Below are 17,418 nucleotides of genomic sequence, written 5' to 3'. Positions count from 1 at the left end.
TTCTGGGTTCCAACTTATTTTTATGATATTTCATTAAGTACACTATTATATAGGTTAGACAGTATAATTTGGCCAATCCAAAATGTTCAGTAGAGCAGTAGGTGCATCAGCATTTTTGTAGGAATTTTTGACACCCTTAACACGAAACTGCGAATAAAATATAAAAAAAACTCGTAATTTCTCCTTTAAAAGTGGGTTGTTTATTTTCTTTATGGATCATACTTAAAAAAATAAACTATTGAAGTTGTATAAAACGTAATAGAAATATATATATATTTAAACAGTAATGAAATTAATTGAATTTTACGAGTTTAGTATTTTTCAATTTTTAAACTTAAAAAATATATCAAAATTTTTCTATTAATTCTATTTTTACGATATTTTCAGGCTCAATGTAAAATTTTATGCTCTTTCCAATAAACTAAATATAATATGTTAGACAAACATTTTTAAAAATTCATTTTGAAATGTAAATAATTGATTTACTCATTTAAATTTAAATAATTAATTTACTCACCAAAGTTTATATATCACAAATTTAAGGTAAATAATCAATAAATAATATATTCAAATTTAAAACAAAAAAGTAGTGTTTTTTATATATTTACCTGTAAAGTCCGAAGTTTAAAACTTATTTTTTAAACCACGTTGTTTAATTTGTTTAAAATGAAACCTTGTTCCTTGCTCCTTTAATTGTAAAAAAATTAGGGGTTGAATTACATTTTTTGAGTAGTTAAAGGCTTGGAAAGACAGGGGGTCGAATTAATTCACGCTAATATTTTGAAATGTCTATTGAAAATAAATAATTAATTTACCCACCAAAGTTTTATATATCACGAATTGAAGATATTAGATCAATAAATAATAAATTCAAATTTAAAACAAAAAAATAATGTTTTTTTAGAAATTTACCTGTAAAGTCCGAAGTGTAAAACCTTTTTTTTTAAATCACGTTGTTTTTGTTGTTGTTTTTTTTAATGAAACCTTGGTCTTTGCTCCTTTAATTGAAAAAAAATTAGAGTTTGAATTTTATTTTTCGAGTAGTTATAAGCTTGAAAAGACAGGGGGTCGAATTATTCAATATTTTTCACGAAGTTTCTGACACACCTAGTAGAGCAGGTATATTTAAAGGCTGTGTTGTTCGGGAAAAACAATGTCACTGTGCTTTGCTATACAATTATATCCATGAAAATATATGCGACGTTAATATCTGAAAAACAAAAGTACTATTAGAGCCAACAGCATTTAACAAGGCATAAATATTCAACTGAATAGAGCTGAAAAGGAGAAACAGCCCAAATATCAAGGCCTCATGTATGAAAAGAAACTGGAATCTTAAGAAGATAGCAATCATACCAGTCATTATAGATGGCACAGGGCTTATGAAGAAGAACCTGAAGTCCTACCAAACTAATATTCCTGGTTAACAAAGTGCAATAAAGATCCAGACAATTGCACTTAATACGAGGATACTTAAAAGAGCTCTCGGTTGGTTTCAATAAAATGCAGGGTAATGTTAGCAGCTGGTTTTGCTGCCCGATACCCAAGGTTACAATGTTCAAGGGAAGAAAATTTTAAAAAAGTCGAAAAAAAGAACAAAAAAATATATAAAAACACTTCTCTTAAGCAAGTACACCATTTTCTATGTCTCGGAAGAATTGTATTAGAAAAAATGTTCAATTTTAGAAAGAAATTGAAAGCCGAATCGGTTCGTCATACAAAGGATTCGGACAAACTAATAAAGTGCATCTTCCAAAATATAAATTTTTCAATAAAAACTAAACTAGTATACTACGTGATTGCTATCTCTACGCTTTTGCATAGGTGTCAGACATGTATTCTGTACCGATATTATATCAATAAACTCAAAAAACTACTCCTTTAAATGCTTCAAGATATAATGAACATCAATTGTTATGACTATGTAACCAACACAAGCGTCCTTGAGATGGCAAAGAGTTGCAGAATTAAGGCCAACATCATAGAGCACAGACATTGCTGGTTAAGGTAAGTCCTCAGAATGGATAAGAAACACACTAATCAGAGGAAGCTGCAGGAAAAAGATCCATCGGCCACCATCTACAACGATAGGAAATCAACGTAAAACGTTAAAAACATGATTTGACATTCACAGCTGGAAAACAACAGCACAGGAACGGCCCCTGTGGCCGCAACCATCATATCTGAGACCAAATAATGTGAAACAGAAAAAGTAAACTGGTTAAGGCTAAAAGATATGCAAGAAAAAAAAAAGAAAAGAAAACGAGCAGAAGCGCTCCCTCCGCCAACATTTACTTTCCTTCTCTGTTTACCCAGATTCTTCGCTCCGATTGATCTAATATGACCTAAAACTATATCCGATGGTGAGGCCCCAGCTTGCGGGCCTTGGGGAGTGTGAAGCCACCCTTTAATTGCCATTGCTCCCAGGTCCACTCTGACCCGGAGTGGTAGTACCTGTTAGGGTCCCAACTATGGGTTAAATAGAATCCGACTTAAAAAACAAATATACTCCATTAAAAATCGTTCCTAAAAATAACTAGATTCGGCATTAAATAACCTGAAAATGTTGATATGCCGTAAAACAAAAACAACCAAACCAAACCGATTGATCTGAGGAGCCATCTGCGAGCCAAACACTGAAAGAAGAGGAAATTGAAATTCTCAGATACCAGAAATCGGCAGAGGACGACGATGCACACACACACACATATATATATATATATATATATATAACTTTGTGTGTGTGTGTATGTGTGTGAGTGAGTGTTTCATCCTCATAGGTTCGCAAACAGTTGAGATTATCTCTTGCAAATTTCACACACAGGTGGTTTATATGTCTAGTTGTGTTATTAGATCTATTTTGTACAAAGATTCATCCGATAAGTCTTTAAAATCGAAAAAAATTCGACCCTAAAAATAGTTTTTTTCTTATAGATTTTTACAGGGAAAGTTTTTATACGTTACACCGACAAAAGAAATAATAAAATCTTAGCAAATTATTTCTTCTTAACAAGCAACAACCAAAAAAAAACAGATATAGAACAATGGTAGAGCATTCGACTGCGGATGGAATGAATCCCTGTGGAATCCCAAATATACATCGACAATTTTTTTCCTATTAATGAGTTCAATTTACGATAAAATTGCCGAAAATCATTTCTTCGTTTGCATATTTTAAAAGTAAACACTAATCAGAAATGACATTTCCAGGGCATTCATCGTCACGCCTAATTATCAGCTGACGTGATATTGTAAACAAACACAGAAGGAAATTGATGAACGACATTATCATTATTGTGTTTGTCTTTTTTTACTTTTTTCTTTGCGAATCAGTCAACCAGGACAAATTGTTCCTCATAATATATGATATCCAATGCAGGTATGATTTTATAATAATATATATGATATCCAATGCAGGTATGAGTTTATAATAATATATATGATATCCAATGCAAGTATGATTTTATAATAATATATATGATATCCAATGCAGGTATGAGTTTATAATAATATATATGATATCCAATGCAGGTATGAGTTTATAATAATATATATGATATCCAATGCAGGTATGAGTTTATAATAATATATATGATATCCAATGCAGGTATGATTTTATAATAATATATATGATATCCAATGCAGGTATGAGTTTATAATAATATATATGATATCCAATGCAGGTATGAGTTTATAATAATATATATGATATCCAATGCAGGTATGAGTTTATAATAATATATATGATATCCAATGCAGGTATGAGTTTATAATAATATATATGATATCCAATGCAGGTATGAGTTTATAATAATATATATGATATCCAATGCAGGTATGAGTTTATAATAATATATATGATATGCAATGCAGGTATGATTTTATAATAATATATATGATATCCAATGCAGGTATGAGTTTATAATAATATATATGATATCCAATGCAGGTATGATTTTATAATAATATATAAGCAATCTGCATGAATGGCAATATCAGGTTTTATTGTACGACCGGGTAACTCTGGACGTCCAGCTAATATATATATATATATATATATATATATATATATATATATATATATATATATATATATATTTAAAGAGGATTAGAACAACAGTTTAAAGTGCAGAGTCTATTTTAATGTAATAGTAAAATCACTAATGTAATTAAAATACAAGAAAAACAGTGCTCATTGTAATGTAGATATATAATAAGCTCAATAGGCATATATATCCTAGAGCTATTTTAATATTTAGTAAGATGATTGATAATTTAAATTAAAAATTAAAAATTGGTTTCATAAGGAGGAACAAAACAAAATCAATAAATTGTACGATCGTTCCGGAAACGATGTTTTTATTGAGATAGACACTAAGTCATGGACAATAATTTTAACATATAGTTTTTTTAAACAAAGTCTCCTCATCAGGTTTATTTTTAGTGTCTTTAACAATATCTTTGCTGATGAGGAGATTTGTTTAAAAAAAACTATATGTTAAGATTATTGCCCATGACTTAGTGTCTATCTCAATAAAAACATCGTTTCCGAAACGATCGTGAAATTTATTGATTTTGTTTTGTTCCTCCTTATGAAAACGATTTTCAATTTAAATTATCAATCATCTTACTAAATATATATATATATATATATATATATATATATATATATATATGTGGGGGGGTCGTGCGTGCGTGTATATATATATATATATATATATATATATATATATATATATATATATATACGAGCACGACTCGTAAGTGGAAGCAATCCTCCCTCGTAAAAAATTAAAATTCGGTTGTTGGCGGTGGGCAATCCCCAACGTCTCAACATTAAGAAAGGCTTTCAGAATAGACACTCACAACCTCCTCATGTCAAGAACGCCCCGATGATTATCTTTTGCAAATTTCACTCACAGGTGATTTATATGTCTGGTAGTGTTCTTAGATGTGTTTTATACAAAAAATCATCCGATAAGTCTAGCAAATCGAAAAACTTCGATCCTATAAATGTTATCAATGGAAAAATGGCATCATTGCGACGCCAGATTTGAATAGTTAGTTATCGTCTGTTTAAAATGAGCAATCCGTTAATCCGGAATGTAGTGTAGTATTTTTATTATCACGAATAGACGTGTACGTAACGGTGGTTGAAAGTTGCATGAAAGTGTGGCTAACAGGCTAGATGTATTGAATTTATATTTTGTATCCGTTGTTGTAAACCTACGATACTTTGGTGCGGAGGGTAATTTCTGCAGTCAAATTATTATATATATGTGTCGAACACCCGAGGAGCTAGTTACCGTTCCCAGGATATATCACAGCCAAGTAACTCTCCCCGGCAAACGATTTGGTGATGCCGTTAAACCAGGATACATCCTGAGTTATTACAAAACACATCATTGGTCCTAACTACTAAACGATTTCGGACATTATTACAATGGTGCATGAAAAGCAGAAAAATTTCATGGACAAAACAATCCAAGAAATTGGCCACTAGACGAAAACAAAGCTAGTGAAAGAACAATAGTGGCTAACCACTCGACGAAAACAACCCAAGAAAACAACCATTCAACGAATTAAAATCCGAACAACACAAGAAACTCAACTCAAGAACAGCCACTTCAACGCAGCATTTTCAGAGGAAAATGAAGACACCATGAAACTGCAGAAAAGCTAAGGTGGCTTACTATTTCGTCTGCTCTTGTTTTGTTACTCTATTGGTTTTGCTAATTAGTAAAATTTATTTTGTCGATAGAACTTTTAGTTTATATGTCAGCTGCAACAAAAAATCATATATATTTAGACAAAATGGTTATCACTAACCAAGCCCAATTTAACAGAGTCCTCACAGGTTGATCGAAAATCCTAATCATTACTACAAAACTGTCTGGCTTTAGACCATGGCTAGCAACTCTGAAATAAAGAAAAAGCGGGTCTACCAGCTAAAAGATCCAGAACTAGTAAAGCTGGCATATGACTTTTCGCACGGTCTAGTATCGGAAATGATCGGAGAATATCTTGACGATCATCCGAACTAGACCTAATCGATCAAGTAGCATCCCAGTGTGTGGAGTTCACAAATGCTGCCGACGCTGCCCGGGCTCTAATAAGAATAAAACAAGAACAAGGAGAGATACTCGCAGATTTAGCAAGTAGAATAAACAAACTTACTGTTAGCCTATAGGAACGCAGAGATGAAGGAAGGTTCAGCTGTGTAAGTGTACTTAGCTGACGTCTTTATACATATTAAGTAACACCTTTATCAAAGAGGATGTGATCGGATCAAATCCGGCAACATACTCGGAGGCTCCGAGACAAAGCGAAAAGCTCTATGAGCGACTGAAATGCCCACATAAAAGAGAAGGTTATTCTAAATAATAGTTCATTAAATAACATTAACGGGCATCACGAACTAAGAGGGCCTCAACTACCCTAAAACAAGAATTACAGCAGCTGTAATGTTGTAAGATATAAGTTTTGTGGATGTGCTTCGGCAAGACCACAGCGAAGGCATTTCAGCCATAACAGCCGAAAACGAGTCTGCCGATGGTTATCTGAGGAAGCATTAAATAATTTCTCTTCAAGAAAAAGAAAGGCCAGGTTATACTCGCAGCTCACTTACCACCGACCGTCACTGAGGCGAAACACACGGACATGCAACCAGGTCAAAGCCTCGAAGAAAGAAGTAAACCTGTGAATGATCAACACTAGAAGTTCATGGATGTTCAGAAGGCAGTGAAAGCAGGCCTAAACGGGCTCAGCAAATAAATATATATTTTAAGAAAACTGGGAAAAATAGAGACTCGAGGAAATAAAAATCCCCAACCAGGGCCCCGGAATGGAGTGTATGGTTAAAATAATGGGCAGACGATCTAGAACAGGCAGAGGGATGCAACATTTCATCGATGGGACAGAGACTGAATCCTTTATGACATTTCAGGATCTATCAGGTTGGCAACTCTCTTTTTAACCCTGTCCAGGAGTGAGAGACAAGTAGTAGATGCACCAGCCAAAATGTGACAACAGTACTCAATACATTGGCGAATGGTGGCCTTATAGAGCTACAAGATACTTTCAGTCGTAAGTAGTTTTCTAGCACGGTAGAGAGCACCCACCTTCCTCTCAGTAGCCTTTCAGGACTCAAAACATCAGCTTTTAAGGAGTTAAAAGCATACAGGAGGGCTAATAGATCTTAACCACACAGTTACTCTCGCAAAGGATGGCACTAAAAAGCATGGCTCATTTGTCAATTAAAATGAAGAAGGTGAAGTTATTTCTCACTCAAGACTTGGATCAGAAGATGATATTGGGGGCGGATTGGTTGCGAAGGAACCAAGCGCAAATGACCTTTCACCCTAACTAACTGACGGTTAGAGGGGTGAATATCCCACTTGATAGTAATACCAGTCGTAGAGTGGAGTTATGGCAATGTACCGCATCCACGTATACTGTTAGAGCAGTTTCTAACAAACAAAAGAATAATCCACCCCGCCAGCATTGTACCCTAGTCCAAAAATGAAAACCTGTAACAGAGACAATTACGGTATGCCACCATTTATTCACACCAGAGGTAGCTGTGAACCATAAGAACATAAGTAAATTTGTTAGATTTCCACAGTGATTTTTCTTTTTGGATTAAGAAGGGACATAAAATGAGTAATACCTTCACACAAAAAGACCATCACTCTCAAAGTCGTAGAAAATGTCTGGAATAAACACACCCCAGACGATTCTCCAATGTGCCTCGCTCCCATACTATAAACAACAACTGACAACAAAACAAAGATATTTTGAAAACGGCCAATGGATTTGAAAAAAAAAATAATAAACAGGAGCAAAGAGAAGTCTCCAACGAAAAATAAAGGACAAATAAAGGTTTACGAACTGTCAAAAGAATCAAATGACTATTAAAAAATAATAATCGTCGAAATGAATAAAGACAATAAATGTTTTTTCCTATAAAACAAAGAGAAATCATACTGAAATAAAAAAAGTCAATAAAGTTAAATGATTATTATATAAACAGAGAACGATTACCGTTTTTTTCCAAACAAAATTTATAGACTATTATATATAACAAAATGGTAAAATGAATTAACGTTTTAAAAAAGTAAATAATTATTAAAGATAATAGAGAAAAGAGAAAAAATAATAACCATTGTGCCAGCGACCCGACAATATAAAATAGTAATGTTTTAAATTATATAGATCTTAGAGTTAATCGTTTTTATAAATTTTATATTTTACATTTTTCAATTCTGTACATTTTTAATTGGCCATGTTTCTAACTCGTGACCATGAACTGATTACGATATTTATTACACATAAGTATAAAAAAGGACATTCGAAGTTGACACACACGTTAAACTCAGTAGACATCAAGAAACAGCGTGGCTCTAACTAGGGTATTTTTTAGTCAAAATAGAAACAAGAAGCCGCCTACGGACCTATATATATATATATATATATATATATATATATATATATATATATATATATATATATATATATATACTAGCTGTACCCTGCCACGCGTTGCTGTGGCTCAAATTGGCGCAATTGAAAAAGTTCCAAAATGAGAAAAAGCATGTTTCTTATAGGTTTAAATTTCCATTTTGCATGGGTACACAGTTTTTGTTGTTCCATTTTCTTAGCTGATATAGAGATTTTTCGGTTTGGTGACTCTTGAATATGTAACATAAATTATCCATGTGAAAAAACAGTCAGTGTGTAACTGTAAGGCCCACAATTGTAAAGATTGTTCCATGTGCTTTGTTGATGGTTATTGCAAATGACAATAAAATTGGAAAGTGCAATTTGCTAAAGTGTAATGATGTATCCGGTGGAATAATAGGAATGCATGGAATGAAGATATATTCATCTGTGAAAGGTCCTGTTAAGATTGTTGTTTCTATGATATTGTTTGTTAATTTTTTTTTACTGCAAGCTATGTGCCATTGCAAAGCTTGGATTGGTTTATATTTCACAACATGATAATTAGTACACCAAATTTCAGTTGCAATACATGCGGTGGCATCCCTGGCAAATATAACTGTTGGATAATTAACCACTTTATCTGCTTTCACAACAGTGTCGATGGATTTGTATTTGACTACCTCACTTGGAATTTTACATTTAATTATAGTACATGGACATCTTTGTATTGACCTGCAAGAATAGCTCATTCACTCAGTCAAATGGAATTCTTATAATTTGAATATCTGCAAAAACCTTTTAAACTAACTATTCTTTTGATGAAATAAAATTACAGAAATTACAGAAGTTAATAGTCAAAGAATTAGCCCTTAACTCTGACCAGCTGGCACGTTTTCGTACCCAATTTCCCACAAGTGATGCAAAAGGTTTTGTGCGGATCGAACAGTCTGCAACTGTACATACATATTTTGAGTTAAGTTTAATGTCTTCACATGGAACAAAAAAGTAGAGTATTTGAGGCAAGCATTTATTTCATCTGCTGGTGTTGATTGAAGAATAACAGTTAACATTTGTCTGAAATCTCCTGCAAGCAATATTACTGCATTCCCAAATGGTCTGAAATTACCACGCAAATCTTGCAAGGATCGACCAAGAGCCTCAAGTGATTTTTTGCGTACCATTGTGCATTCATCCTAAACAATAAGTTTGCATTTTTGCAATATTTTTCCCCATATTGGATGTTTTGGAGATGTCGAACATGAGATTTTTGAAAAATTGAATGTTTTAAAGTATAATAAATAATTCTTCTACTTGGCAGCAAGGTCGCAGGTATTCCTCATGCAGCAAGGGCTAAGGCTATGTAATTTAGTTACCAAATGGCTGCCAAAATCAATTTAATTAGAAAGGTTTTACCAGTTACTTCTGGTGCTGTTCAAGGTAGCAGTGATTTCCAAATAACTTCTATTCTTACAGACAGTAAATTAGGTGACTAAAATAGGATTTATCCATGTTTTGACAATGCCTTATTCACTGTAATTAATTTAGGAGACTAAAATAGGATGAGGGATTAGAGATGGACAGATAGAGAGGAAGATATATAGATAGAAAAGAGACAGTGAGAGGAAAATAGAGAAAGAGAAGGAGATAGAGAGATAAAGGGATTGATAGATAAACAGAGAGGGATGAAACAGAGGAAAGGAGAGAGATAGAGGGAGTTAGAGAGAGAAAGGGGCTCAAAGAGAGATGGAGAGGGTGATATAGAGAGAAAGATAGATTGAGAGAGGGAAAGGGAGAGATGGATAGAGAGAGATATTGAGAGAGGGGGAGAGAAACAGAAGGTGAACTACACTTCACCGTTTTTTTCCTCGTTCAGTAGAGAAGAAATCTTTCGAGACTGAGGCAATTTTAATGTTTTATTATTATCCAGAGTACCCCTTTTTTTTGGGGGGGGGGCTAGATTTTCCTCGCATTAGAAACCGACCGGGTTATCTGTACTTTCACTTAACAAATTAATAAAAGAAAAACATATTGTAAAATTTGAATTTAACAGGAAAATACTATTTTAAAAAATAGCACGGTAACATAAGTGCATAAGTGCCAATTTAGGTACTCCTTGAGCGTTGAGTTCCATGGCGACCAGCATAATTATTTAATGGTCGCTCCTTTAGCCTCCCCCAGTCAAGGCTAATGCATGCGCACGTAACATTTTTTTTATTTACTGACGTTGGCTTAGTAACTAAACGATTTATTGATAATTTCGTAACCCTTAAATGCATGCCGGAAGTTTTAAATTGGTTCATTATTGTTGTAATGAAAAAAAAAGTTTCATTCAACACAAAACCAAAAACACATATTAATGATAAATGATTTATTATTGTATTCATTGAAATTTACTAATTTTTAAATAAAAAAGTTAAAAAAAAAGTTAATAAAAAAATAGTTGCTTATGTGCGCATAAACAACTTGTTTTTTTTTAGATTAGGTCCACCTTATAATCACCCCCCAACCTCCTCATCTTAAGAACAGCTTCCGGAATAAACACAACTTTTGGAGGGGGGGGGGCTATTTGCAAAATTTAACTGATATTTGTTGTCAGCATACCCACCCGAAAATACTATTAAACAAAAAAAAAAGGAGGGGTTCAGTGCCCGTGGCAGAGAAGTAGATTTATTTATCAATAAAAGTTGCGGAGAAGTAAATTTATTTATCAATAAAAGTCGTCATTTAAAAAAGAAAATTGTGGCGGTGGACCTAAATGTTTTGTTTTCGCACTATTCAACAATTTGTTCATCCGCGCATGTAAATTAAAAAATATTTGTAAAAGTGAGAAGTTATCAGTAAATGATTTAGTTTTTTTTTAATTTATTTATTTATTTATTTTTTACATTAGGTCCACCTCCACAAATGTTAAGAACGGCTTTCAGAATAAACACCCCCAACCTCTCCATGTTAACAACGGATTTCGGAATAAACACCATTGGGGGGGATATTTAAAAAAAAAAGTCGATAAAAGTCGTCATTTAAAAAGAAATTTAAAATCAAATGAGAAATTATTTAAAATCAAGTGAGAAATTATTAATAAATGTTTAGTAACATTTTTCGGTGCTAATGCAGAGAGTGACCCGCGCTATTTTTTAAATCGTGTTTTTTTTAATCAATTGCAAGGTTAAAGTACAGAATAGGTACAAAACACCCTCCCCATGTTAAGAATGGCTTTTTAAATAATAACGGTGCTATTACAGCATGGATCACTCTCTGCATAAGTACCCATTTTTCTTGTAATATTCATAAAAAGTAAAACTTTTTACAAAATAAATAAATAAATGTTTGTAAATGTGACAAATAATCGTTTAGTTACGGCAACGTCAGTAAATAAAATATGTTACGTGCGGGGTGAGGTGGGAGACTAAGGGAGCGACTATTATTTTTTTCTACTGGTCGCCATCGAACTCAACGCCCAAGGAGTACCAAAATTTAATTTTTTTGTCAAATAAATAAATTTCAAGCAATTTTTGCAATAAATAACAGATAGCAACTTCGTTAATTTTACGACTCGCCCCAGCATATTATAAACACCCTAACTTCCCCATGTTAAGAACGGCTTTCGAGGTTTATGGAAGGGCGTTTTTTTTTTAACATGGGGGGGGGGTTATGGTGTTTATAATACGTTGAGGCATGTTGTAAAAATGAAACAGTTTAGAAAAAGTTAAAACAAACTTTTTTATGTAAACAATGCCGTGAAAATAAACTAAACAATTAAAACGTAATGTTTCATGAGTGAAAAGCCTTAACATAAATAAAATTTAAAAAATTGGTAAGTACATAAATGAATTTAAATTTTTAAAATATGGGATTATTATTAATTTTTGTGTGTGTGTGTGTGTGTGTGTGTGTGTGTGTGCTAATGCAGAGAGTGATCCGCGCTATTTTTTTAAAATCGTTTTCCACGTTTAATTAAAGTTTTATGATATGTTTTTATTCAATTGTAAGGTTAAAGTACAGAATAGGTACAAAATACCCTCCCTTCCCCATCTTAAGAATGGCTTTTTAAATAATAACATTATTATTTCAGCACGGATCACTCTTTGCATGAGTGTTTTTTTTTTGTTTTTTTTTTTTTTTACTTATCAAGTTAACAGAAAATGAAATCTTTCGTCAATTCGTGGCTGTGAAATGAATCGAACCGGAAGTTCAGTTTTACAACAGAACAGATTCGCAGTAACGGTTAAAAAATATATTTATTTTATTTAATATTTTAATAATTCGCGAGGTAAATTTATTTCAATAACATAAAAACATACCTCGACTCTAAAGATGGGTTGTCTGAAAATTTCAAATAAATTGGTAACGTAGAAATAGGGTTTTATTAATTTAGGACGAACCAACATTTACATATATATATATATATATATATATATATATATATATATATATATATATATATATAATTTTTTACTATAATAATAATTAAATATCTACAGACACTAGCGTTTCATCTTTTCGGGAATCATGAGTGTAGGGTGTCACGATTACCGCCGGTCGAGAGATTCAAACCCGGCAACGAAGCCATCTCGACTCCATTAGAAAGGATCCAATCCATTCGGCCACCATCAACCGCGAGAAATATCGTTGAAATTTAAACATTTATTTTTAAATGTTTTTAACGTCTGTCAGAGTGATCTAATCATTATATGATCATCTGTGCATGCGAGCTAAAGTCACCGACTTCATTTAAACTATGAAGTGCTCAACGACAAGAAACGAGTTTTTTTAAAGTGGCTAACATAATAATTTGCTATAATAATTATTAAATACCTACAGTGTTTCATCCTTTCGGGAATCATTAGTGCAGGGTGTCACGATTAACACCGGTCGAGAGATTCGAACTCGGCAATACATATATATATATATATATATATATATATATATATATATATATATATATATATATATCAATCCTGGCTTGAGTTAGTTGCCTGTCTAGCCGCACTGATGAGCTGTGAAACATTGAAACAGTACTGTATGTGGATGACTATAGTGCTCCTCACCTTGAGTTGAGCATATTGAGAAGTGAAACACGAATTACCATTAGCATATAAGCGACGCTCTTTGTGTAAACAAATCGAGCGGAGGTATTTCGGACGATATCAAAACATCGTTAAACTCACTACTCGTTCAAGCAGCCGCCAATAGCGTAATGGTTAGGAGCCTTGACTGCCGTACAAACGGTCGGGTTTCAATCCTGGCTTGAGGTAGTTGCCTGTCTAGCCGCATTGATGAGCTGCGAAACAGTACTGTATGTGGATGACTATATATATATATATATATATATATATATATATATATATATATATATATATATATTAATATATATATTGCCGAGGAAGTCCCCGATCGAATTTTTAAAAATTAAATTAAGATATTATCTATATTGTAAATTTGTTTATTTTTGGCTTATTGTCTTTGCAGAAATATATATTTTTATGTTTCAGCTCCAAATTGTCCTAAATTTAATTTCTAGTTTGTAGAAATGAGTGTGAGGCTACATTGCGCGGGAAAGATAAACTCAGAGATTTTCAAGCCCTTAAAAGTCCCAAAATCGGCAGTTCGGGATGCGCTACAAAGAACTTGGGACAACGGATGATCGACCCAGATGTGGACGACCCCAAACTGCTCGTACATCATGCAAAATTAAGGTCATTAGAGAACGAATAAGGTTTAACCTCAAGAGAAGTAAGATGAAAATGGCTAGGAGCTTGGAAATTGATGAAAAACGCGTTAGATCTATTGTTAAAGAAGATATCAAGTTATCCTCATTGGCGATGACGAGTACACAAAAATTAACGACATTGCAGAAACAAAAGAGATTGGAAAGAGCCAAGACGCTCTTCAATCGAATAAAGGATGGATCGAACGCTGGTGAAATAATCTTTTCTGACTAGATGTTTACTGTCGAGGTCAAATTCAACTCGTAGAACGACAGAATTTTGGCAAAAAGCGCGGATAGCATTCCTTATTCCGTGAAATTTGTTTTCCGTCGCCAAAAACCTACCTCTATAATGGTTTGGGTGGATTCTCTGAGAGTTGATTACCTCTAATTTTTGTTAAAGCAGGCATAGAAATTTACGCAAACTCGTACATCGATGATATTTTTACTCCTGCAAATGTTGAAATGAAGAAGCATTTCAGGGATAGTCCCTTCACATTTCAACAGGACTCTGCGCCCTCTCACACTGGATCGGTGTAAAAGTAACTTCTCTGCATTTTGGAGGAAGGAAGTGTGGCCTCCTACATTTCCAGATTTCAACTCTCTGGAGTTTTGTGCCTGGTCCATTTTAGAGAAGGTCTGCGCTACAGCTCATGATAATACAGATGCTCTGAAGAAGTCTTGGCTTTGAAAAGTGAGGGCGAAACTCAGTCGGCTGACTATACCCTCTTATTTATTTAATTAAAAAAAAATTCAACCTACATTTAATGTTTTCTCGCCATTCTTCTTTTTACCATGAATACAAAAAAAAAACTCAGACTTCCTTTTTTAACAGCTATAATATATATATATATATATATATATATATATATATATGTATATATATAACTACTCCGTTTACTCACATAAAATTAATATACGAAAGTATAAATTTATGCATAAACTTTAAGTATTTACTTCAACAGTGCTCAATACGTAAGTAGACCTAGTTAGTAAGTTATAAAATATATATTGCGATTAAGCTACACTGAATATTCCGCGTTTCATCCACTCAAGCATTCCTCAGCCTGAAGAATCCTAAAGTGAATGAAACGCGGAATATTCAGTGTAGCTTAATCGCCATATATATTTTATAACTTACAATATATATATATATATATATATATATATATATATATATATATATATGAGAATAGTAGAAATAGAACAAACCAAGTTATGTGTTTATCAACGTTTCGTCTTTATTTCGAGACTTCCTCTGGATGAATAAAATTAAGAAGACAAAAACACAAGTACAAATATTTGAACATTTTCTTATGAAAAGCGTGACGCTGTTCCATTTCAGAAACGGAAAAGACGTTGGAAGTTCAAAAACTGGAGTGGGTGTGCATTGGTAAAGAGAGGGAAATTTTTTATAATGTCAAATAGCCGTTAATATATTTTTAAAAGATATTCTTCGAATATCTGGACGAAAAATGTAGATATCTTACAAACACTTTGAACACCTTGCAATATCGCACATATTTCATATTAAATACTAAGCGAAAAACCACACAGATATTTACAAGGATAAATAATCAAAAAAACATATGCACCAGACATTTCACTCATGAACAGACATATTCGTTTACCTACACCCACCAATAATACAATAATTTACAACACACTAAACGAACGAGGAATTCCAATCATACAAACCACATCACAAACTATGAGACAAATATTAAAAACAAGAAATCATCTTCGAAGCAAACCAGTTTCTCATCCAGGTGTATACACTGTTCCTTGCCAAAATTGCCATCAAATACAACGTTGGTGAAACCCAGCGTAAATTAGAAAAAAGGATCGATGAACATAAAAATATATAAAACAACGCAATTTTCTAAGTGAATTATGCTCTCATTCATTGCAACATAATCATACGTTTAAACAAACAAAAAATTGTTAAATTTATTTCAAATAAACCGCAATGGAGACTTCTTGAATCAGCGCTTATCGCAAATCAAAGCATAATTAAACAACGTGGACGTTTCTATAAAGTTGCGCAATTAATAAGTAAACATCTATTAAGAGAACATCATTTAATTGTATACATAGGTTAACCCTCTAACACTAGAGTAACATCTCCTATAATAATTAATACATATTATCTCAAGCAATAAATTACATAACAAAAACACACATTCATTTCACTTATGCACCTATATTTGAATTTTAACGGGCATATTTTTTCCAGAAAGAATATTAAGGACGTCATATCTTTAAAAAATATTTTAACGTCTATATGATGTTATTAAAAATCCCCCTCTCTTTAACAACGCAGGCTCCCCCCTTTTTTGAATTCCCAACGTCTTTTTCCGTTTCGGAAATGGAACAGTGTCACACTTTTCGCGAGAAATTTTGTAAATATTTGTACTTGTGTTTTTGTTTTCTTAATTTCTCTCATCCAGAAGAAGTCTCGAAATAAAGACGAAACGTTGATGAACACAACTGGGTTTGTTCCTTTTTAGTTATCTCTCCCTCCCTTCTTTCTCTCTCTCTCTCTGTTTATATATATATATATATATATATATATATATATATATATATATATATATATATATATATATATATATATATCATGATGACAAGAAAGTTCTAAAGGTTTTAACTTTTAAATTCAGACGAACATATCTTAGCTAAAATAAAAAATTATTGATCGAAATAAGCACCATTGGAATCACATTTTGCCAACGAAAACCAGTGGGTTTTTGCTACTACTACAAAAATGTTGCGTTTCTGTAGCGATGAAGTGACTGAAAACGTTTTGATATCGCTTCTATTTATAAGCATTTCTCATGCAGAAATTTGTCGAGAGTCTTGAAAAGATGTAGTCGGTAGGTGAGAGGTCTGGAGAGTTTCTTATCCCAATTCGTTCAACTTTTGCATGGTCGGTTAAGCAACATGCAGTCGGGCATTGTCTTGGATTTTTTTTCTGTTGACTAATGCTGAGTGTTGTTGTCGAAGTTTCTGATGCATTTTATCCATTTGATGAGAGTACTCCACCGTAATGGTTTCGCTTGCATTAAAAAAAAACTGTAATGGATGAGACCGGACACATACCACCAAACAGTCAGCACGACCTTCTTTTGGTTTACCACTGGCTTCGGCAAGTGTCGTGGAGCTTCATCGGCGTCTCCACTAAACTGGGCGTCACCAGTTGTCATAAAGAACCCACTTTTCATCGAAAGTTATAACCCGGTCGAGACTTAACATATTTTATTGCCTTA

General features: G+C 33.0%; 1 protein-coding gene across 1 annotated transcript; it reads left to right on the top strand.

Annotated features, from left to right (window-relative positions):
* Positions 1–14,054: 14,054 nt before the first annotated feature.
* On the top strand, positions 14,055–14,384 carry LOC145294189 (uncharacterized). The gene has a single exon (XM_080141299.1). It carries the CDS (start codon positions 14,055–14,057, stop codon positions 14,382–14,384), a length of 330 nt encoding a protein of 109 aa, XP_079997425.1.
* Positions 14,385–17,418: the final 3,034 nt, after the last annotated feature.

Source organism: Euprymna scolopes, chromosome 15 (genome assembly GCF_053919585.1).
Source record: "Euprymna scolopes isolate OS-2025 chromosome 15, ASM5391958v1, whole genome shotgun sequence".
NCBI classification, from domain to species: Eukaryota; Metazoa; Mollusca; class Cephalopoda; order Sepiida; family Sepiolidae; genus Euprymna; species Euprymna scolopes.
This window is presented reverse-complemented; position numbering and strand designations above follow the sequence as displayed.

Coding starts and splice junctions, on each gene's coding strand:
- LOC145294189 (XM_080141299.1), top strand. CDS start 14,055: ATGCGCTACAAAGAACTTGGGACAACGGATGATCGACCCAGATGTGGA.